This window comes from Ixodes scapularis, unplaced genomic scaffold (genome assembly GCF_016920785.2).
Source record: "Ixodes scapularis isolate PalLabHiFi unplaced genomic scaffold, ASM1692078v2 PGA_scaffold2__306_contigs__length_199485367, whole genome shotgun sequence".
In the NCBI taxonomy this organism is placed as follows: Eukaryota; Metazoa; Arthropoda; class Arachnida; order Ixodida; family Ixodidae; genus Ixodes; species Ixodes scapularis.
In genome coordinates, this window is record NW_024609857.1 from 23,669,382 (window position 1) to 23,694,093 (window position 24,712).

Genomic DNA, 24,712 nt, shown 5'->3' on the forward strand with positions numbered 1-24,712 from the left:
CTAGAGCAAATAAATTAGCTGCGCTTAGAGTATCGGCACTCTCTTTCCCGACAGTGTTGTGAACGCCGCCATTCTGGTGCTTGTGCAGAGCAGGCGCAACTGCCGATCGTCATGATTCGAAAGCGCGACATCCTCAGCATTAGATTCGGTGTTAGGAAGGTCATGTAATGTTGCTTTGCTTTGTCGCAAACTGCTTAAAGTGAAGGACGGAAAAGCGTTTCTTGTGACTTCAGATAAAGCTTCAAATAACTGACAACCATGATTTTAAAGCCACAATAAGGCCAAGAGTCGCTACTCTGACGCGTAGCCTATTTAATGACATTATTCATGCTCTTGTTCAAGAGGCTTGTAATACACCTGCAGGGCCATGACGTAAGCCCCGTGGATTCCACAAGCCACTACCTTTTGACACCTGCCTCTTCCTCATTGTTCCCGCTTGTGCCAGTAATTAGCTACGGTTCAGAGTAACGACACTTGGCCATATTGTGGTTTAAAAATCATGGTTGCCAGTTACCTGAAGCTTTATCTAAAATCACAGGAAACGCTTTTCCGTCCCCCACGAGTTTTGAAACAACCTGCGACAGAGCATTGCAATATTGCATCAGCTTCCTAGCACCGCATATAATACTGAGGAAGTCGTACTTTTGCATCATGACGATCGGCAGTTGCGTTTGCTCTGAACAAGACCCAAAATGGCGGCGCCCAAAACAATTTTGGGGAACAAAGTGCCGATACTTTAAAGCTCATTTACTGACTCTAGGCATGATGTGAACTCGGGTGTATTATTTTCCTCTTCGTCTTTATTGTTTATTGATTTCAATCATACCGAATAATGAACACATTATATCACGCTACGCGTGTGTAATTATTTGTCTTAGATTTATTAACCTGACCCAGTACTTAAACCATTCATTTATCGATAGTAAATCTTCCAATATATTTTTTAAATGTGAAGGTAAAAAGACACGGAGATTGATGATGATACAGACGCCAACGCCGCCCTCGGAAATGTTTTGAACACTAGAAATCAGCAGTTTGTCTGCCATCCGCCAGGTAGCGCAACAAAACACCCAAACAGTTTTTAATTGTTTTTAAAATTAGCTAAGCTCTACACCTATTGAAAAACCAAAGCAAGATCATTGTGAAAATTTAATACATCGCAATGTATATCTATTCCAAACAATAAATGTTATTAGATGCCAATAAATCTGTTTGATGTCCAAAAAAGATATGCGTCAAAAACAGGTAAGTTTGAAGGGCTCCTGGAGCGTTATGACTTTGAAAATGAAAAAAAGCCATCGTCCACCTCTTGGGCAACCACTGAAGCTCTAAATTTTATAAAAGATTTTATCATAGTTTAATTATTTCCTCAGCGGCATTTGAAGTACCATGACTCGAAGCACAAAAAAGTGCTACGTTTGATATAAAATATCTAAACAAAACATCTTTACACAACATTAAATTTTTTTCTGCATATTACCAATTATAAGCACTACATCTGTAGCTAATTTCATTGCCCTAGCGCTTGTCATTAAGAACATATTTGTGCTGAAAAATGTCAATTTTAGGGCAATATTTGGAGGGATGAAAAAAACAAAGTAGTGCAAATACCAAAAAAGTGTATCGTTACATTCTGCTTCGACATTATGTTAACAAAACTGCTATATTGGAACCGTGCTATCTTTAATGGATCGTTCATAAAACATGACCTAGCGGAGCAAGTGAGGGTCCGCGCCATCATAATCGCAACGCTACAAATGCGCATGAACAGTAAAAACCAACACATACATAATATTAAATGAAAGAGGATTGCATTGCCTTTCGAATGACATCAATCCCATAAAACAGTAATTAAAAGGAGATGAGTAATGGTTGCCAAAAAGTACCTAAACTGCCACATTCAGTGGGACCGTGGCCTTAAAGACCCCAGGCTAGCGGGTGTACTGCACTGGCTAACTTGCTCATCTGCAGCTGAGAGACAAGTCGCTCGTTAAAGACAGACTAACTTTGTCAGTAAAAACATAACCATAACCAATTTTTCCCCGTTGTTGGATATCTGGGACTACTTTAAACCGTTTATTATAAAACGGCTGTCTAGCATTCCAATAAAATAAATCATTGGAGAAACCGAAAAAAAAAACTGTGTTTAGGAATGTGCAACCGGTAAGCGAAACCGTAAAAAACCGGAACCAAACCGATATCAACAGGAAACGGTAATCGTAACCGAAACGTTATATTTTCTTCGGTTTGAGTCCCTGCCCACGCCCGGACAGCTGCTTCCAGCTCATCAGTGACCGTGAAACGGCGTCCTTGCGGGTTTTTTTTCATGGCCCCAAACAGGTGATATATACTGTAAACGACTTATTTTTCGCGGGCTCAATATTTCGCGATTTAAGTAAAAGCTGAAGTTTTGGAATAATTCTCGGGTTCTAATTTTCGCGACAAGGTGGGACCTTTATATACATTCCAATCTGTTTACATCTTACAGGAAATGTTCGCGGGACTCATTTTTCACGAATTGTATACGATTCGCGAAAATTAAGTTGTTGCAGGTTAAGAAGGTAGAGCGAGGAAAAGGAAAATGGGAGAGGAGAAAGCAAACGGAACGCTGGCGAGGGGATCCCTTCCCCTCGCCAGCATTGCGTCTGCTCCCTCCTCTCCCACCTTCTTTTCTCTTGCCCTACCTTTCTGAGCTGTCACCGACATACTAGTCACTGTATATGATAGCTGCGATATAGTGGCTCATCAAGTGATAACTACTGGATTCCAGATCGGGTCTACACATGCAGGAGCAAACGCAGGCCGCGAGACACGTAGGAAAGATGGCCAAGTCGGAAGTGCCGACCAATCACGGTCTCACATGAGTGCACACCGTGAATTTAAAGTGTTTAAATAATCCGGTCAAGCAACAGAAAAGCGAGCACTGTGGACACTGTGACTCTACATTTCTGACAGCATGCGTGGCGCCCTCTCTCGACTTGTTTGCCAACTGGGCAGGCCGCGTCCGGTCGTGTTCCGCTTTCGGTTTCGCCTTCCTTCGGTCTCGATTGTGCAACCTGGGACGCGCAGGCCGCTCGGTGCAAAGGGAGTCAGGTGTGTAAGCTTTAGAAAAGAATCTTACCTTAATCAAAGTGCACCCCAAACTTGTGTATTTAGTTTCTAGAATTGTTATGAATTAGCTTAGTTTAAGAAAGATCTAAACGATGTCCACGCTCTACGCGACATGCCGTTTGAAATAGTGTAACATCGAGTTCCGTAGCCCTTCCGAAATGCACGCCTACGTGAATACTGGGGGGCCATGTTGCACGTTTTGGACTCCCAGGAGACTAGGGAAAAGGAAGTGACGTAGGTGTGAATGAACGAATCTTAGCAGCACCACGCAACGCGTCATCAGCGACTCCATGAATCAACATTCAAAGAGCGTTGTTGACGTCACTTCCTTCTCCCTAGTCTCCTGGGAGTCCAAAACATGCAACATAGCCCCCCTGGATATAAAACCTTTCTTGAAGTTGATGTCCAGCGCCAAGACTAGCATGATGCGGCTTCTTTCTCCGCTGTTTTTCATCTCCACTGCGTAGACGCGGGAGCAACAAATCACACTGCGCAGGTGACGTCAATGCAACATCAGAAAGTCTCCTGGACGGACACCTACTTGCACAGCGTATTTTCTTCCAAGCATAGTGCACAGAGACCCCGAATTTATGGACAAGTCGTGACAGTCACTTATGTTCTCTTGCTATCCCTGTACATTGTAATACTAGAGAGAGGGAAATAATATCTATAGGAATAAATATTCACAAAGTTAGCTTCCTTAAAATCCCGAATAAACACCCACCCACGGTAGAGGGTTAGGGGAAACATTACGTGGGCGATATTTTGGGGCCGGGCTTTGGTTCGGGAATTTACGAGAAGCAGAGCTGTCAGAGCTCTAACAGGCTGTGGTGGTGAGAGGAGCGAATGTGGGGATAAAGTTGGTGAGAAAAAAAAATGGGTAAGGTAGCATTTTTCCATCAGGTACGCTCGCTAGCATATGTGATTCCTTTCCGCAACACCACGGAGCATTACCAAGGGAGTGTGGGAATAAAGTTGGTGACACAAAAATGGGTAAGGTGGCATTTTTCCATCGAGTATGCTCGCTGGCATATGTGATCTCTTTTTTCTTTTTTAGAGCGCAGCTCTTAGGAGCCCGTTTTCAGCCTGAGCGGCGTCGGCGTCGGCGTAGGCGTCGGCGTCGCCGTATGCGGAGGGGAGGGGGAGGGGGGGGTCACGTGACCCCCCCCCCCCGAGATCACGTGACCCCCCCCCCCCCCCCCCGAAGTCACGTGATCCCCCGAGGTCACGTCACCCCTTGAGGTCACGTGACCCCCCTCCCCCGAGATCACGTGACCCCCCTCAGTACCCTTCCCTACTCCTCCTCAAGAGCTGCGCTCCCATTCGGCGTTACAGGGATTTGTAAACGGCTTTCATTTTTTTCTGCAATACCATGGAACATTACCAGAAACAGAAACAGAAAATAATAAACAAGAATAAAAACAAAAACTAGATTAACCATATTTTAAATTACGAGAAAGCAAGCGCCGAAACGAAAGGCTCTTGCTTTCTGAATGTGATTTTCATTTATTTTTATTATTGAATGTGTTGCTGGATGGAAAAGCTTTTGAAAACACTAAAAGAAAAAAAAAAATGTGCTTCTAAGTAGGGGAGTTCCCTGACATGGATTTCTAGAATAACTCACCTGTCAATGAACACTAATCTCTTCCATGGGATCGTGGGATGGCCTTGATGGCACACGACGCAGGGCGACAGAGAAGCGTCATGGTGAGACTTGTGATGGGAATCCCATAACGTTTCCAGCGACTGGGCATTCTCCCCGGGAAATATTAGCAGCACCTTAAGGACGAAAACAGGAATGTATCGGAAAAAGATTACCCTCTGCTTCATGTCAGCCTTAAACAGAAGCAAAGGCAAGTTACCATAACTATGATCCACGAGCTGGGCGATGACACTTAGCGTAAGTGCGAGCTACCAATTAACCCTTCAGCTATCACAAAATGTAAACTATGCATGTACTGCTGTAGCAGTACAAAAACCCTATTCCAGCCCATTCTCCAGCTTGAACCGCAGTCTTGATCTGAATTAGCAGATGACTGGATAATGCGGCAGTGCTGAAGGTATTTTCTGTAGCCAATCTTCTTATACATTAAAACACCAAAGACCAAGGGTGACCATAATCCTTAGGGTAGAAAATGGGACACTCTGGTGTAAGGGGAAGGAGGGAGGGAGAAAGGGAGACAGGGAGGGAGGGAGGGAGGGGAGGGGGGCAGGTGCAAAGTAAACATTTCAGACAAGCGACTTTCATCGCCAGTTTTCAGAAGTGCTCTATTGTTGCCAAACTAACATGTCAAATTCACTAGTATGCTAGATGAAAAGTCTGGCAGATTCATTGGAAGATGTAACAAGAGAAAGAGCTAAAACATTGTGATGTATGGGAGGTAACATTTTCAATATATGTTTATCTTTTATAAAGTTACGTCTCTAATGAATAGACTATTTCGGTTTTGCTCTAAAACGGGACTGTGTCGCCCAAGAAGAGACGTCTGGTCACCCCACAAAGACATGTGTCAACGTTTGGTGTATGCATTTGGTGATGTCAATAAGGTTATTTGCCGGACGAGTAATGCAAATCTGGACTTCCCCTCCCCTCCCCTCCCCTCCCCTCCCCCCCCCCCCCCCCCCCCCTTTCGGAGGCAAAAGAAAATGTCCCGTGTTTTTGTACAACTTTCTTCCCCGTCTCTCTATCGATAATAGCATTATTTTCCAGTGCTACTCCCAACAGAACATATCAGTGTGACGGCACTCAGGAAGGTCTGGCACACAACAGGTGCCTCGCGCTACCTTAAAATAAGGTGAAAAGAGCCTTACTTCGTCACGGTTGTAGCTTGGGACATCCGGAAATATGTACACATTCACATCATCTGGAGCTAGGATTGCAATGTGGGCAGCGGTGCTTTTACCGTCGACCTCGCCAGCGTGCTTCACGATGTCAATTCCTATCGGCAGCTGAAAGAATACGGTTACAAGTTACATCAACATCGAATAACAGTATCTCAAAAATGATTTATTCGTTCGTCGCTACAGCGTTGCCACACAAGTTTACCTTCAACTGGGGTACTTTGTCACGGACACAGTCGACGGCGGCGAAACACGTGTAGCAGAAGTACATCCGAGACTTGTTGCACTTGGGACAGCAACCTCGTTCGCTGATTTCGTCCAGGTGATCCGACGATGTAATGTCCAAGTGAGAAAACGGGTCGTCCTCGATGGTTGCAAAGAGGCAACTTCTTGAGATGAGTGGTTTCCACTGCTTGTTCATGGTGTGTTTTTAGACGGCGCACACTTCAGAACACTTCCTATGAAGCCATCAGATCAGTGTGGTCCCTAACAATAAAGACGCATCACTCCTGTTATGAATGCACGATGAAGTTCTGGCACTTAATTAAAACTAAAACGCCGAAGAAGTGCCCACGAATTCAAACTCCACACCTGGCACACCGCTACAAAAAGGAATTTCTCGCACACACCTGATATTAATTCGCCCTCGGGAAACTAGAGGCCGCCACTAGGTTTCAAGCTTCTGCCATCTACCGTATGCAATTTCTACCAAAATGAACAAGTAGGAAAATGTTTGATCAGATGGCGCAAGTCAACGTCTAATTTTGTAATAATACTTAACGTTTGTTTCTCTGTCTACATATAAACGACTCTGGCCGAAAGCCGCCTTTGTGACGCTAAAAGTTGGCCCACAGGTTAGGGTTATCACTGCTTACTAGCCGGCGAAAAGAAAAACAGGCAGCGATCATGTCTGTAGGAACAGGATTATCCGTGCTCGGAAAGCGCTCATCTGGAGCATCAGTACGCACCCAAAATGGTAAGATTTGTTCCGCTCTCCGTGAAGGGATTGTAGCGTGGCGTCCGCACGAATCGGCCCTCGAATGTGTGGATCACGTGCGTGAATGTATGGGTTTTTTGTAGGCGCTTCTCACTTTTTCTGCCGGTGTTGACGGTACTAATTGGGCGGTTTTTATGATAATAGGGGGCTTAAATGGGCCGTCTTTGTCCGGACGTTGAAGCGAAGGACACCGATTGTTCAAAACGCAACGCGGACTCTGGCATTGCCTCGAGAAACTTCCATATATGGCCGCTCCCTTGGCGGTGGTTGTCACCGGTCACATGTGCGGTTTTTGTCGATTTTCACGCGCACGCCGGCACACACTGTATATTAAAACCCCACACATGTCTTGTACACATTGTGACTCGCCCAAATGTTTTGTTTCAAACGGACAGATTTAGGCCGAATAGCTTTAAATTCGATCGTCTAGCTCGTACCTATTCATACCACATCGCCAACGCCGAAAACAAGTGGAGAAAAAAAAAAGAATACCTGGTTCGTGTACTAGAAATGAGAGAGAGTTAATTGCTAAAGTTCGCAGGTTTTCTGCTAGAAATTTTTTACGCCCTTCAAGGCGGTACTTGTGCCAAAAGCCGGACAGTGTTTTCGTTCTTTCTGGTAGCTTATTGGCTTTCTCTAGTAGATTACTAATCGGATAATACAATGCATACAATACGAAAAACTCGATTGGGTCACAAGCTCAAATGCTCATTATTAACGATTGGTATCGTAATATCTGGTTGCGGGTGTGGCGCAATGGTTCGGCGTTCGCCTCGTGAGCACGAGGTGGTCGGTTCGAATCCATCGCGGCGACATTCGTTGTTGCACAGTGCGTGTCACCCCTGTGATTACTAAAAATCAGAAAGTAGTGGACCGAACATACCGTGTGGAGTTCACGTTGATATGAGGGTTGAAAAGGCGCACATCTTTTGTTCTTTGCTCTTGCTACACTTTTCTCTATATAATGAGATACCCTTTCAGTTTTTATCAGCGTGACTTTATTTGTGTTGCCTCTGTTCCAGTGATGGCAGCATGTTCAATTGCGAACATTGTCAAGAGTTCCCTGGGACCTGTTGGCCTTGACAAAATGCTGGTGGATGACATTGGGGTAAGTTTCCTTAATCTTGCTCTGGTTAGCAATGGTCAATGGTTATTCTACTGTATCTGAGGGAACTGGAACTTATCGTCTCTTCTAAATGTGGTGGTGTGATGTGTAAAACTATTTCTCACGCATATTTTGTGTCTGGTCACAACAATATGACGAACCGAGCGACACCAGCCCTCAGCTTTATTAGTTTATTTATTTCCGGGCTCATTAGGCCACAACATGCAGCCCCCCCCCCCCCCTCTCCCTCGTTATTACAGATATGAAAGTAGTGGACTGAACGTTTACTGTGTGGAGTCCACGTTGATATGAGGGGTGACGCATTCGTGCCCGATCTCACGTCTCTTCCTTGTTTGTGACGAGCATTCGATTAGCAAAATGAAAGGCTAATGTTTGGTTCCCTTTCCCTCCTTTTTTCTTTCGGCCTGCTTTGTGGGGACTTCGCCACAGGACGTGACGATCACGAACGACGGAGCCACCATCTTGAAGCTCCTGGAGGTGGAGCACCCGGCTGCAAAGGTGCTTGTAGAGCTGGCTGACTTGCAGGACCAAGAAGTCGGCGACGGCACGACATCTGTGGTGAGTTAACGTCTGTTGAGGAGCGGAAAGTGAGTTTTCTTCGTGCTGTGCTAAAATACCTAACCAATCACAAAAAACAAAACAAAAAATGGATTGTAGTTTGTGACGTTGGATTTCACTCTGCTGGGAATCCTTCGACTTTGCTCTGCTTGTGAGATCCTTCAGCCCCATAGGATTATTGTTGACACGGCTACAAGGGGTTGTGGCAACGGAATGTCTCTAGGTTAGAAATTGAAAGTTTTCCAGTAGGATAGCAACCAATTCTAGAATAGATAAACGGGCTAGTTGGTACATCACTGAATGGAAAGTGCCGAATAAACAAGGACGAAGAAGGGGACAGAGACCAATTCTAGTAGGTCAGCAGAAACTAAGTTGACCTGTTTTTAGATTAGGCTTTACATTATATAGACCTTTCCACCCTCCGTTGCATGGGTGCTGCCATCTTGGAATCACGTGACGCGGCTGCCATAAGGAGGCTTCAAATCGTCGCTCCTCTCTCCCCTCCGCACCCAGGCGAATGCGTTATATTCGTGTTTTTCGTTGCATTTTACCACGCTTTTTTTATCTGGCTTTGGGAAGTGTCATCTGATACTTATTTTTACTATCTAACTGCATGCTTTGATTATTTGTACAACTTGTGCACTTGATTTTATAGTATGTTTTGACTTTTTGCACCATCGGCATACTGGATACGTGTGAGGAAATGAATCAGAGTTAGCACTAGCGCACATTGAGTGTATAGATGACTCTAAGATACACGAGGGTTGAAAAGCCGATTATCTATGACGCAATAAGAAGCGTAAGGTATATTTATGATCTTAAAGGAGGCAAAGAGAGTCAATGCAAGGAGTCACTATGTCTGTTTCTTGAAAGCGTTGTGCTTTGCATTTATAACACATCCAAAACGGCTGCTTTTTATTTTATGGGGGAATCACTTTTGCGGTATAAACATTTGCTTGATCTGTTTATTTATGAATTTAAAGAAACTATACATTGTGTTCAGTTTCATGTCTACATTCATTCAATTTTCTTAAGATATCCGATTTAACTAATTTATTCAGGTGCAAAGGGCATTGACACGTTTTTCACCGTGGGAGCCCATCCCACGGTGAAAAACGTGTCAATGACAGCTCGTGAGCACCTGACGAAAGTGCCCGAGGTATGCATTTTGTGACGCCGAAAAGAAGCCGTCTGCATGGAAATCACCTGAGTGCACTATTGTTGATGCCGGACTTACTCTCGACGCCGCTGAAAGTAAAAGGCATACTTCTTGAAACAAACGAAACATCTGCCTACACAGATCCATGAAGCAGTGTCTGGCACTTGACTTGAGCCAAGCTTGCTGGAGGTCAATTCTCTTGCACCATTCAATTTCATTCCGCAATTTATACGGAAGACAGACGTCAGACTTCAATTGGTGGGTTTGTCTCTTATCTTAAATTCTCAATACGTTGTAAGGAAATGTTCGTAAAACAGATAGTTTTCTAAATTCAACATCGTGAAATGCTGCTAATGAATACTTTAGCAGGGCTGATAGTTGGAAAAATGTCCTACTCTGCCTAGGAAGCACCATAGAAACATCACTCGAGATTTTAATTTCTCTAAAGAACGATATATCGCTTCTTTTTTGCATTTCATGCGTCATTACAGGGGGTTTCCTTGTTGGCAATTTTCACAAAACGTTGGTGTCCTCGGAAAGCCGAACAGTGAGCACTATAAACATTCGAGTTCATTTGTTCTGTGCAATTAAACACATTGTTAGACTGGCAACTTGCTTTTTCACTGCCTCCAAGCATTAGTCTTTTCGTTAGTTAATTTTTATGGAAACTTGTATCAGCCGGTACGTCCAGTATGGCCGTAGAGATTGCTAATCCTCCCACGGCATCATTTCAGTCATTTCACCACCGAACCTGGCCGGACAAGGAACGTATTCAGATAAAGGTGTTTGTTCAAATGTCCACAATTTAGGCTCGTAACTACGTCATAGTTTTCATGGTGGCCCATTATTACTGTATTATTGGTTTGTACCACAAGGAATAGATTTATATTGCAAAGCTATGCAAAAAAAGACATAACACAACAACACAGCCGTGAGCGCGCTGACACCGAAACCAACCCAATTGAAGATACCTTATGGCGCCATGTGGGTCAGCGCCCCTGTCCACCGGTCAGGTAACTACTGAGATGAAAAGGTCAGTACTAGGCCTCTAAAGCACCACTTTTCCCTTCAAAGTATTGGTTGTTGTGGGAAATGGAAGTGACATTGAAATGTCGATATTGTTGCAAATACGGTATGTTTAATGCCCGGTGTATTTTTCGCTTTCCGACGTGTCATTATTTCAAGGTTTAAGTTAAGGTTATGCGTGCAAACTGAAGCTAGCTTGGATATCGCATAATGCGTAATGTCTTCCCGTACCAGGTGCTCATTGCAGCCGAGCTGCTCAAGAACGCCGACGAGCTGGTCAAGTGCAAGATTCACCCAACCTCCATCATCAGTGGTTACCGTCTCGCCTGCAAGTGAGTAAAGTCAAAATTATCCGGAGGAAGGGGTAGGGGTTGGAGCACTTTGAATGCATCTTTCTACTTTTTGCCATAAATTTCACTTTAGAAAAACTATTGTTTGTTAATGGGACAAGAGGAAAGACTCACTCATTGTTTTTCTCACTAGAATTTTATGGGCAATGCAACTGTGGAATTTTTTTTTTGACTTTGTGGATGTCTTTTATAAAAGATGTTATAATTTGGTCGACGACATAAAAAGCAAAAAAATTTATTTGATTTTTCACTGGGATGTTAGCATAAAATAAATCACTGTTTGGAAATTTTGCTTTCACAGTTGTGCTTGCCAGGCAGTCTGCTGCAGATATAGAGTTGAAAAATGTTGGATATTACATTAGTTTCCTACAGCTAGTTTTCCTAAGCAAAGTCGGCCAGTTCCTGATAAAAAAAAATCGTAAATTTTTAATGATTCATTTTCGTAGGTAAAATGTTGCACTGCATTCTGCCTTGCAACTGCCAGTGTATACTGTAAATTTCATTCATATTAAGCCATAGGTTCAAAAGTTGACCCTTTTGGGTAATGTCCCTTCCTTAATGGATGGCTCCTCCCCCTAGTATGAATGGGGAATCTGTCTGTTGCTCGATCAGTTTGCTCCAAGACTTGCATTGCTTTGCTCCCTTGCGTCGTTTGCAGGGAGGCTTGCAGGTACATCCAGGAGCACCTGACCACCTCTGTTGAGGAACTGGGCCACGAGTGTGTTGTGAATGTGGCCAAGACCGCCATGGCGTCAAAGCTGATTGGACCGTATCCTTTCCTGTTCTGGAAGCAGATCAGCTGACAGCCTCGTTGCCCATGCGTGGCTACTGGAAGCCCTGTCACGAGAACGTGAACAAGGGTGCTTTATTGCACTGTGCACCTAAGTGCCTATATTTCATATGATCCATACTTCTTAAAAACAAACATATAACCTTGGTTTTTTTGGGGGGGTGAGGCAATCTTCTTGTTTTCTGAGCTTCAAGGGGAGCCATATTGGTGCAGAATGAGGGGAGGAGAGGATGTAATAAAGTAAAAAAGGAGGAAGAGTGGGAAGTGTGAAATGTACATTGGCATTTTATATCTGGTTGGGGCCTCGGAAACTGTTTGGAACTACTTGGCGTAAGATGCCGAGCGGTGGGGCTACTGTTGAACCCATTTATAGCGAGCCCGAATGGAGCAAATTATTGTGTGAAAGGGAATGCGTAAGGTAAAGCCTCCCAAATAGCAAACAAAAAGGGCGACCCATTGCAGAGAGAAACACACAAAAAAAATAAAAAATAAAGTCGGGGTCAGGACACGTTGTTGGGAGCAGCGTCACTCAAAGTTTGTTTTTCTCCTTACCAAGTGCTCTCCGATTGCGAAATTTCAGACAAGGGGACCGCTGCTTCCTAACCATCGCTTGCTATGTTTTGTTTGTTAGCTCTGTTTTTTTTGTTTGACTTTAGCGTGCTAATCAGGTTCATGCAGGAAATGTGGGAACCGTCTTTGTTGTTCTTTGACAAGCTGGAAATGATTCTTTGGTGCAAAGTACAGAGTTTGGGGATCATCAAGCTTTTGCCTGCATTCGGGGCTGGATAGGCGGCGGCGTTCGTGTGCAACTAGGAGTCGTCGCTGCGGCTTGACTGCTCTCTATGATTCTCTTTTTCGACTCTGTATGGTTTCACTTTTTTTTGCTTGGACTCTGGCTTCACCGGAGCAAAATCACATTTCTTTCAAGTACACGATTGCCATACTGCAGATCGTAAATCTAAGCCCAGACGAAAATGCTTTGCGGTCACCTAAAATAGTAAAAGATTTTTGTTTCCGCACGCACCAGAATGCTTCGATTTTGTAAATGTCCTCGCAGAATAGAGTTCGAAGGCTACTTTGTGTTCCAGCTGTTAGCTCGCCTAGAGTGCCATCAGTTACATTTTCGCGGGTCATAAATGTTTTTCGCAGTCCGCTGAAGAATGCATTAATGCGAGTTTACCGTAGCGTCAAGAAAATAATAGTTCATTACAAAGCTTTGACTTCAAAATTTGCGGTAGGCCCGGTTTTGATATAGCAAATTACGGGATGTATGGAACTGAAATGCGAGTTTGACGGAGTTCATTATAAACGGGTTCGAACACACATGTGGTACTCGGGGAAGTGTGAAACATGGAGCTATGCTGTAGAACGAGCTCCTTTAAACAAGGAGCTTAAAGCAGTGTGCTCTTTCATGATTAAGATGGGACTGCTGTGTAAATTGCACCATTTTGCTCCGTATGCCTTTCCCTATTTCATCCTGGCCCAAAGGTAAAATATAGGTGTGATATAGTTCAATTCACAGACTTAACCAAAATTTGACTGCTTCAGTTTTTCTTAGAGAGTAATTTGTTTTATTTTTTTAAGTTGAAAGTTTAAGGGATCACTAAAACATTGTCGGGAGTACTAAGCCCCTATTGACAATGTTCATGTGACGATCCCGTCTGTTACATTCCTCCCTTCTTTCAAAATTGCTCTAAAACGACTTTGTGCACTGCCCGTGGCCCATGGTATTGGCTCCTTGACGGACGGTCGGGCACAGGGACTCCGACTTTTTCTCCAGCATGGTAGTGGAGGCCGCCATGGCGATAAGGGTGTCCGATGGCAAAGGGGGCTTCCGCTATCCGATCAAGGCTGTGAACGTTCTCAAGGCACACGGCCGCAGCGCTCGGGAGAGCGTGCTGGTCCACGGGTACGCCCTCAACTGCACCGTCGCATCTCAGGGTGAGTTTGATGGGGAAGTCGGATTGGGGAACACAGTTCACTAAAAGATTTTTCGGTGAGGTAGAACCGACCTTCCGATTTCAGTAACGATGAGTCAAACCTGTTATTTATTGACCGGAGTTCATTTCTAGAGTACTAGGGGGAGCTTGATTTTGCAGTTCAGAGAAAATGCAGGCTAAGCGAATGGGCATGACTCGGTTATTTGGAATGTAACCGACGACTCCGTTGGTTTTGGCAATGCATTACCATTCTAGTAAAGGTATTTAAACTGGTTGCCGACAGATTTAGAACAGTAGAAAGTACTGTGATGGGATTTCTGCACCAATTATACCAAACCGTGCCAATGGGATTAACCTGCTACATGCTGCTACAATTCACCAAAATGTGAGGAAGTTGCGCCAGTGCTGTGCCAAAAGCTCATTTTGGTTTTTGACTGCTTTCTAACAATTCAAGTCCCGAAACATTGCCGGATCGTTACAGTAGGTTGGTGCCTACATGGAGCGATTTGTAATGTCGACTCAGATTACATGCTGTTCAATTAGACGTTTGTATTGAAAGTGACAGTTGATGGAAGTTCTCCAACATCTGTAGCTCTAATTTTTCTACGTTTGGGTGCTTTGCTAGCTCCTGGAAGTGTGCTTCTTAATAGGCTTTGATGCACCGCAGAGAAGCAACCGTATTTTAGGCAGTGTGATTTTGCGTGCTGTGCTTCACTGCAAAGCAGATGCTTCTAGGAGAAAACACCTTCCGAGTGTAGTATTTAAAAAATAAAAATCTGGAATTTGGCGTTTGTTGATATGACGATGCGACATCGCACAAAGTTGTCAAAAGAAAACCACAGTTGTAACGCATGCACAACTGCAATGTCTTCAATAGCTGCAGACATCATTGGTCGGGTCGTGATTGTTTCTTCAGGCGAGATTTAAGAAATAATACATAAGTATAGACCCTTTCAGGCAACATTTCATGGGCACCGCCATCTTGACGTCACGTGACCCTGCCGCCATAGCCGCCCTTCAGTTTCTCGCTGTTCCTCCGCGTTGTGTGCTGCACCAACCACTACCGGAGCTTTGTTTTCGCGTTCTTTTACATTCCACGTTGAAATTGTGTGTTTTCTTTAGGTCTTTTCAATATTTCGGGCTTTCATTTAATCATTTGATATCTATATTTCAACATAGCTCTTGTATTTTCTTATTTATGAAATGGAATAGGACAGCGAATGGATCGACGATACAAGATTATGGCTTCAGAGACCATGTAAGTTCCTCCCATTCTAACGTTTTTCTCGCTAATAAAGGGCAGTCAACACCATTGCAACATATGGAAATTTCAACTGACGCAGTAAGGATATTCAGTCATGCTTCTCACTGCATGTGCGCGCTCGTTTCCGTAAAGCGATTTAGCGTGCGACGAGACGAGTGACGGCGACAACGACAACGACGAGAGTCAGCGATGAAGATTTCTCACTGTCGCCTGTTGCATTGCTCGGTTTTTTTGGGTTTCTAGAAAACGTCGCTCACAGTCTTGTTCGCTTGCTCCAGTCGCTTTCATGTGGTTTGCCTCGTCGCGCAACTGCCCGAGCAACAGCGAAGCGGGTTACCGTCGCTTGTCTCGTTGCTCGCCGAATCGCTTGCATGCGGTTTATACTTAATATCGAGGCGCCATTGGTTCAATGCTGTATGCGTGGAAATGAATTGAGTATAAACCGCATGCAAGTGATTCGGCGAGCAACGAGACGAGCGACGGTGACCCGCTTCGCTGTTGCTCGGGCAGTCGCGCGACGAGGCAAACCGCATGGAAGCGATGGAGCAAGCGACCAAGACGGTGAGCGACGTTTTCTAGAAACCCAAAAAGCCAAGCGATGCCACAGGCAACAGTGAGAAATCTTCATCGCTTACATGCGGGGCGGCTTTACGGAAACGAGCGTGCACATGCAGCGAGAAGCACGACTGTGATAGCCTTACTGCGTCAGTTGCAATTTACATATGTCGCAATAGTGTTGACTGCGCTTTATTAGTGACAAAAACGTAAGAATGGAATGAACTTACATGGTCATTGAAGCCTCATAATCTTGTATCGTCGACCCATTCGCTGCCCGATTCCATTCCATAATTAAGAAAATACAAGAGCTATGTCGAAATATAAATATCAAATGATTAAATGAAAGGCCTAAATATCGAAAAGACCTAAAGAAAATACAAGATTTCAACGCGGAACGTAAAAGAATGCGAAAACGAAGCTCCGGTATTGGCCTGTGCGGCACACAACGCGGAGCAACGGCAAGAAACTGAAGGTCGGCTATGGCGGCTTGGAAAGCGCGTGAAGGGCGCGCCGACTGGTGGCAGCTCGAGTAACTGACTCGCTGAAAGCGTCTATACCGAGAGGGTTGATACAAGTCCGAGTAGGTATAAGGACGTATCATTTTAGGTTTATTTTTTATGTGAAATCCCTCGTTTCCTTTTCACCTTTCTGGTAGGGCTTTCACTCCTTGATTCAGTCAATCGATAAGTAGTTTAAATTGAAATTACACTAGCTTTGGCTGCTGACGAATAGAAGCTTGCCAGTGGACTGAGCGAAATATGCTGGATTTAAGTAAACATGTTTAATGCCCACACACGATTTTGCATACGGCCACACGCAAAAGGTCGTTGGTGTGCTAAAATGATGAAAGCTTTGAAGTGATATAGAAAGGTGATTATTATTTCAACTTTCGGAATTTAAAGATGATGCAGCTGCCTCTAAAGGACAAAGGTATATACATATTGTAAAAATATTTCATTTCTGCGTCTGATGCAGGGCTGAACCTCTAGTTCAGTGTTACAGATAATTACGTTGCACAGAATCTTTGAGTAGTTGCACAGCAGTGTGACAACAGAGAAGGCATTGTATTTCTATTTGACAGGCCGATACCTTAACTTTTTTTAACATGTTATTCACAATAGATCAGATGTGAACTAAGTGCACAGTTCTGCTGCAAAGGTTCTTTTTGCTGCCACAAAATGAGCTTTTGGCTGTTCCAAAAGGTGCTACAAAATGACTCGAGCCAATCACATCACTGAAAGTGTCTTTCAGTTGTTCTGCGCTAAATACAAATTGGCTGTCTTTGGTGGTGCTTTGATATCTCGGGGAAAGTCTAATTGTGTTTGCCTGTGCAGACGCACCATTAAAAGCTGCAAAGACGAATAACTGAGCTTGCTTAAGCGTGATCCAAACCAACGCGTTCTTGTGCACGCATAGGCCGTTCGCTTCCAGGAAATTGCGTATTTCGTGACGGTTTTGCTGTTTTGGGGCACTTTCTGAGTCACAGCCATGCGCATTGGTTAGGACGGTGCCACAGTGCACCTACGGGCGAGCGGAGAGCATCTGTGCCAGACGGCGTAGAAATATGGAGCCGGAGCTAGTGCCCTCCACCGATTGGCCGGGAGAGGAGTACCCTACTACGTCACAGCGCCTTTTCGTTGGTGTTTAGAAAAGGTTGAAATCATCCAACTTTTTCATGCGCGCCCGGAAGGCGCAAGGAATCGGCGCGACGTTACAAAATACGCAATTTCCGGGAGCCGCGCGGCCTACGCACGCACAAAAGCGCCTTGATTTGGATCGCGCTTTACTTGTATTTCTGAGCTGTAGACAGGTCTGGAGCCCTGTCTGATTGTGCAGCGGTGACGTAGGTGTTTCTGAGTGGTGCTTGTGCACTGTGCATTGCAGCCATGACAAAGAAGGTGACGAATGCCAAGATTGCATGCCTGGACTTCAGCCTGCAGAAGGCCAAGATGCACATGGGGGTGCAGGTGCTGGTCACGGACCCCGAGAAGCTGGAGGCCATCAGGCAGAGGTGTGTGAAAGAACTCCCTCGGACTCGGAACATTTTTTTTTTTTGCAGCGGAGCTGTTAAGGGCTAGGTTCCCCAGGATCGTGTTCGTTATGTCGACACAAACCTACCTGGACAGCTACCGCCATCTATGAGCGACGGCGGCAAGCACACGACCAGTATGGTTTGCGCCGTCGCTCGTAGATGGCGCCAACCTTTCCAGCTGTAATAGAAGAATGGATAGTTTGGCGCCATTGGTGGGAATTCATCGTAGGAAACAGCGCAAAAAACAGACGACGACGACGAAGAAGCACACAGTGTATCGAGTACAGCTCCACTGGTCTTCCTTCTTCACGAGTGGAAAGGCTGAAAATTTTTTTTGTGGAAGTTCTCTGCCCATCGTGTTTGCTTTCTGCATTTACGATTTTGGAAAGGCACTTAGAATCTGGTTGCAATGATTGAGCTTAATCTTTGAATAAAGGGCCAAAAATTTTGGGAGTCCAAAGCAGCATAAAACCATGAATGTGTTAATTCTGCCGTAATAGAAAGTTTGATTAGTGTTAGCAGATGCCAGATAGAAGAGCTGCTGTCATGCTTTTTGCCTGCTGGTCTGCAACTCTTGTTGGTAGCTTTTCCACTGTCTGTAAGACGTCGATTGCGTAGCATGTCGCATTCTTTTATCGATTCATAGTGGCCGTGACAGTTCCAGTTCTGGATCTGGTACGACAAATCTCGGTTTTTTTTACTCTACTTTTCCGAGATGGAACTTGCGTCGCAATAGTGATTGAAGGGTTCCATATTCCCCATGTCATTCAAACAATCACTGCTGGGCACGAATATAAAGCTAGTTTTTTTTTTTTCCAAATTACTTGCTCCGAAAGGCACCTCGCGTCATATTTGGAATCGAATTCAGCCACAAGGTGCACGAGTCTGGAGAAAGCCATCCCTCCAGCTCAATGCTGGAGATTGGGTGGGAAAAGAAGGGGGGGGGGGGGGGGGGGGGAAGTGCTGTGTTGGACGGAATTTATTAGCTATTGGGCCACTTGAAGGGGGGGGATAGAACACATAAAAAGCACTTTTATCGCTTTTGTGTTTGTACAATGCACGCGGAAAAGCATGCCGCAGAAATGCAGCGCGCCACGCGGGAATGTTGGCACTGGCCAATTCAAGCCAAGCCAAGACAAGACCACCGACTGTGTTTACGCAATCGTGCAGTCTTCTTTCTGCCTACACATTTTTTTGCTTTCTGCTCCAGAGTGATCTGGTGTTTGTGTGTTGGTGCTTCTGCTTTTGCCTTGCTTTGCTTGTGGGCTGCCGAGGAGCTCACAGCTCTGACACCAAAGAGAAAGGAACTACCAGACAAGCTGCACCCTGCTGCTGCATATCTGTGAAGTGGTCAAGTGGATTGCAAACAGAAGGACCTGAGCAATGAAAATGAGTGCAGTCAAAACACAAACTGATATTTCTTCAATTTCCATTGCCTTTTCACTGCTGCCATGCCCCTGGGTGCAGTAAATTTACGCGGCCTCGGCTCGCGTTATAATATTTTTTTTTTTTTTTTTCTGACAGCATCAAAATTTGTTTTTGCGTTATATTCACGGTATATGGCATCCATGTACAGACTGCAGCCTAGCACAAACGAGCAGTTTCCAGTTTTTGGCGTTGTCACGAATGAAGCAATTAATGGTGGTCATCCAGTACAACAAATAGGCCAGTAGAAATCGGTGTCCATCAACACCCTGACTAAGTAAACCCTGAAAAAGTGCCGAAGTGATGTTTGCACTCACTTTGGCATGCTGTCTGCTCCACTTGTCTAGCGAAGAATTTAAGCAGACATGCGGACATGTCTGTCCATCCATTTATATTCCCTCCATAAATCTTAGATTCTTATAACCAACTTGTTCATCCTGACTTTGTTTTCTCCACCACTTTTTGTTTGGAGGCCGAAGCTACAGGCTATTTTGTTGCACATTCTCTCGTCCAGGGAGATGGACATCACAAAGGAGCGAATCCAGAAGATCCTGAATGCCGGGGCCAATGTGATCCTGACAACGGGCGGCATCGACGACCTCTGCCTCAAGTACTTTGTTGAGGCCGGCGCTATGGGCGTGCGCCGCTGCAAGAAGCAGGACCTCCGGCGCATTGCCAAGGCTACCGGGGGTGAGTGTCCCTGCTCTGGCTTTAGTCTGTCAAGTTCGGGCGAGGGAGACATGCGCGACTTTGATAGCCGAACTCTCGGCATGGCACCGTTCCCGTTACTCTCGTTTCATTTGTTATTCTAACGATTCTGTAGAGTGATGGCATCCTCTAAGTGGCAGAATTAGTGTGTGTTGCATTTGTTGGTATGGGGAAAGCAGGCAGAAAGCATGTAAATGAAAGGCTACTTCCTTGCTACCATTAAGGTATTATACTTTTGCTGGAGTAAACAAAATATATATATCCTTGCCTAAGCTTGCTATGATAAACCCTATGATTACCGCTGGTCAGAGCCTTCTGGTCACACAGTTGCAACTTCAGATTGTCGTTGAAGATGAAATGCAGCTTCCGGTATAAAATGTTTGGCAGATACATTAGACATGCAAAAGCTATGTTGAAGTACTAGTTATAATTGCATCATGGTAATAACCACGCTTGAGAAGCGATCTGGATGAAGAGGGGAGAGTAACAACTTACGACCTCGGAAAGTAACCTAATCGCTCGCGCCTAGCAAAGTAGTACTGTCTTGTGTCGCATTTGAGCCTTTACCCGGCACGCAGCCCAGCTGCTGGTCAGCCTGGCCAACATGGAAGGGGAGGAGTCTGTGGACGCCAGCATGCTGGGAGAGGCCGAGGAGGTGGTCCAGGAGAAGGTGTGCGACGATGAGCTCATCCTCATCAAGAAGTGAGCACCCCTTCCCTTTTTTTTCTCACTTTTATTCTGTGGTACCTTGTCGCTCCAAATTTGCGTGCAGCTGGAATTTCAAGAGCCGCCCGACACTTTAGGAGAAACTGAATTTTTATAATTAAATAGATAGAACATTCACGAGTGATTGGTGTTGTGTCACCATGTGGGCAACTCGTGAAGTTCTGTTGTTTGTGGCGGTCTCTTTTATTTTAGTTTTTTTGTGTTGCGGTAATTGAAGTCGACACCCTTTGGCACCCATTTTGTCCGTTTCAATAGGTAATTGTATCCCTGCTTGCTCAGTAGGTAGGATTCAGGCTGGGTTTCTAAGTGCTTGCGGTGCCCAAATAGGCCAATTTGGCCGAATGTTTGACACGTGCGTGCCGCCGCCATAATTCTAGGTCATTGGAGGCTGGTGGCGGTGCATGAGATGGCTTGTGCCATCTCACACCCTACGCACGCAGACCTGCAGCAAAGTTGTCTCTCGTGAAAGAAAACTAAAGAGAGAAATTGACTGAGCAAATTGGTCCATCAAATCATGTTTTGTTTTGCCCCCCCCCCCCCCCCCTTTTTTTTTAATTTTAAAGGACATATGCTAAAGAAAACAGCAATTTTTAAACAGCCTGAATGAATAAAGAATGCAGTGATTCCACTCCTGTGCCATTATGCACCAAAGGCAATTTCCTACACCATCCTGATAAAAATCCACTATAATGTTCCAAAATGCGTGACTGGCCGAATTAGGCGACAACTTGCGCCACCTATCCTAGCCAAATGCAGTTTCAGCTGCAACAAAGTAAAAGCTACCTATACTCCATCCAACCTTCAGCTGACACTCGGTGGGATCTACGCTCTTGCCAGACCAATAACCGCCTGCCTTTCGTCACCCCAGCTTTTCGCTCAAGGATGTGGGCGAAAGCGTGATCACGTGGCAACATGACTGGCCCAATGCGCTCGTAGCTTCCACCACAGTCTCAGCTCAGAGGTGAACAGAGTATAGCGGCTGTGTTGTCAACTGCGATCAACTGGCAGCAACTACCAATCTGGCAGTTTGGCTTGTACGTCCACGCACTCCTCTCGCAGTAGCGCTTAAAGGGGCCGTGAAACGATTTTTCTACTTTTTCCTTCTTAGCTTTCCTCCTCAACTCACAAATCGCTGTGTACCAAACAATTCAATAAGAGGGAAAGGAGGATCTCTCCTCTTGCTCGGACCCTCGTTTCTGTATTTGAACACCGCCATTCTCCACCTAGAAGATTAGCCAGTCGCTCAAATTTATTGATCTCAGCCAAAAATTTCTTTAATGGCCCCTTTAAGCAAGTCACATCTGTTGGAACTACGAGTCAGGCCATTTGAAGACCTTCAAAAGAAGTGTTGCCAGTACTGCTCTTTTCTCTGCGCTAAGGAAGTCCTGCCATCATCAAGTTGAGACAAGCTTTATAAAACAGATTGCCCGACTACGCGATTCTGATTATTCGAGCGCTCTTTTAGGAAGCGTATGTGAGAGCCTCTCCAAGAAACAAGCAGAGAGCAGCAAGTGGCGAGGAAGCAATGAATCCACCAACGCGATGCAAAATCGCGGTTGTGCCTTACATCTATGGAGTGACCCACAGACTAAAAAAAGATTGCAGGCAGGCAAGGTAATCTGGTTTGTTCGGCACCGAACAAAGCATACGCCATGTGCCGCAGAGTCAACAAAGGACATGATCAACAGCCGATATGTGACACAGCCCGACGGGGATCGTCTATCGTATTCCCCTCTCTTGCGGGAAGAACTACATCGGCCAAACTGGCCGATGTATTAACAATAGAGCAAGGGAGCACGCCGCGTCGGTGAAAAGTACATCAGCAGGACATTTGTCAGCTCACTGCTGGACCTCTAGATGTGATGCGGTGCTCACCAGCATAACCGTCCTTCATAGGAGCAAGAACTCCTTCGCGCGTGAAGTGCTGGAGGCCTTGACTATTGAAGAAAAGGGAGAAGATTGCGTGAGCACCTCATCAATTACGGTTCACAAAAAAGACTGCCAGTATTTGCGGTTTGCTACACCCCATTGAGTGGTGGGCTAGAAGGTTGTCTTAAACGTGTTTAAAGCAGCTATGCAATGATCTTATTGTTGAAAGAATTTGCATCTTCTACTTTTGACATTGTTTACCTTGTCACAAAGAACAGAAAACACATCTGGAATTGCAACATTCCTTCGAAATGTTGCAATTCCACCGCGTAATCGCGAGGCAAGTTAGAATATTTCCCGACCTGCAACCGCTAGCGGCAACCATGAGAACTACGCGGCATGACTTCAATGGGGGGCTTGTAAAAAGATACAGGGGTGGAAGCGCTGCGCCAATTGCGCCACCCTGCGCCAATTCACTTCCCTGCGCCAGCCTGCTCCAAAACGCCAATTTCAAAATTTTTTTTTTTTTTTTTTTTTAGTGTTTTCTTTAAATTTAGCGGAAAACGGTTGGCCACGAGCCACCATGTGGTGTGTACTTTTGCTTAGGTGTCACTGCGGGTGACTCGTACCAACTCGACTGGGGCTCCGAACCATGTGTAACCTCAGGGCGAAGCGTCGATTTTAGTTCATCGAGAGTGCGATGTCGTTTTTTACTACAAAGAGCTTGATATACGAACACATCGGTTTGGTTTCGGGCATAGTTGGTTGGCGCGGTTGGAGCGCGCATGCAGTTGCCCGTGGTCCCGATTTGCCGTGATCGTGGGAGTTGGTGCCTCGGCACCGGTGGGCTACCTTGGCCATTAACATGAGCAGAAGTAAGTGGTCTTTACTAGCTTTACCTGTTATTTGGTAGCCTACCATATTTGGATGCTTAGCCGTGAAGAATCGCGAGCACAGGCACATCCGTTCTCGAGCTCAATTTGTCTTACCAAAACCATCATTGTGTGCGCGAATGTGCACGCTGTCGTGTGTTGTCTCCCGCCGTCAGACCACTAGCGAAAACAATACCCGCGATCTTAAGCGAGTTGGTTAATTGGCAGTGCTACACACTTTTTTGTTTCTTTCCTTTAGCGTGGAGGAGTGGGGGTGATATCAGAAATGCCGTACAACACTCCCGCGCTGCCGATTCCTGTCAAGAACGTACCTTAACTTGCTATAGCCACTCTACTCGTATAAGTTTCGGGTACAGGTGTATCTGGTTGGGGGGGGGGGGGTTGTTGGGTAGGGTAGAAAGAAGTTGGTGGGCTTGTTGTCACGTAAGAAGGCAGCCTGCCCCGCAGGGATCAGCGCCTGATCAGCTACATCTCATTTTCAGTCTCGTTCAAACTGTCTTCTCTTAAAGCACTTCTACTGAGTGCACAAGAACTCATAAGCAAGGGTGAGGCAGTTAAGGACATGGACAAGGTGGGGAGTGGACACCTCCTGCTAAGTGATGTGTACTCTAAACTGCCCAAAGTACTCGAGCGCATAAAAGAAATTGACTCTGGTCTTCAAACTGTGAAAAAAAAGGTGAACTTCAGTTGTTTCTAAATTACACAAATTCAGCTTAGTCACAACCCTTTTTTTTTTTTAACATGGAGCCTGTGGGCTCTTCTAGTCAGTGTTTATGCTGCATATGTATTAGTGGCTGTGATATTTTTAAGACAATATATTTTTCCATCTAAAGTAATATAGCTATAGCTTTGTATGTTAACTTGGGTGTAGGGATTACTGTATTTTATGATCAGGGATTAAGAACATTTGTATTTAATGAAAACAAGTCAGCAAGGACTGCTTTATTCTGAAACATGTTGTGGTACCTTAATGTTTATGGAGACACGCAATGCACAGCATTTTATGGAGTACATAAGGTTGCGTTGCTCTTCTAGTCGATGCTTAAAGCTGCATATGTACGAGTGACTGTGGTATTCTAAAAATATAAAATACACATTTTATTTTGCATCTGAATTTTTGTCAAATGTCAGTAGCCTTGTATTTTGTTACTAAACTTGATATAGGGCTTTTTAAGCACTGATTGAACATGTGTATTCTTTATTAAACAAAAACTGTAGTCAGCGAAGGTAGTTTATCTGACACCTTGCAGTGGTTTAGTTTTCTGGATACATGTTTACAATTGGTCTATTAAGTAGACGGTTTTGTACTGGCGTGGCTCAAGTTAGGCTTTTATTGTCG

General features: G+C 45.0%; 2 protein-coding genes across 2 annotated transcripts in view; one reads left to right on the forward strand and one right to left on the reverse strand.

Moving 5' to 3' along the window:
- The window catches only part of LOC115325242 (tRNA-uridine aminocarboxypropyltransferase 1), a 70,954-nt gene extending 64,333 nt beyond the window's left edge, over positions 1-6,621 (reverse strand). Inside the window, exons 1-3 of the mRNA XM_029985944.4 lie at positions 6,158-6,621; positions 5,923-6,060; positions 4,736-4,890 (exon numbers count right to left, since the gene is read on the reverse strand). Coding sequence (XP_029841804.3) covers positions 4,736-4,890; positions 5,923-6,060; positions 6,158-6,373 — 509 coding nt within the window. The 5' untranslated portion in view covers positions 6,374-6,621. The remainder of the gene's footprint in view (positions 1-4,735; positions 4,891-5,922; positions 6,061-6,157) is intronic.
- A 139-nt stretch (positions 6,622-6,760) lies between these two features.
- LOC115325241 (T-complex protein 1 subunit alpha) overlaps positions 6,761-24,712 on the forward strand; it is a 31,907-nt gene continuing 13,955 nt past the window's right edge. The window contains exons 1-9 of the mRNA XM_029985943.4: positions 6,761-6,928; positions 7,972-8,057; positions 8,505-8,633; positions 11,053-11,150; positions 11,827-11,937; positions 13,718-13,899; positions 17,605-17,731; positions 19,692-19,867; positions 20,464-20,587. Coding sequence (XP_029841803.1) covers positions 6,859-6,928; positions 7,972-8,057; positions 8,505-8,633; positions 11,053-11,150; positions 11,827-11,937; positions 13,718-13,899; positions 17,605-17,731; positions 19,692-19,867; positions 20,464-20,587 — 1,103 coding nt within the window. The 5' untranslated portion in view covers positions 6,761-6,858. The remainder of the gene's footprint in view (positions 6,929-7,971; positions 8,058-8,504; positions 8,634-11,052; positions 11,151-11,826; positions 11,938-13,717; positions 13,900-17,604; positions 17,732-19,691; positions 19,868-20,463; positions 20,588-24,712) is intronic.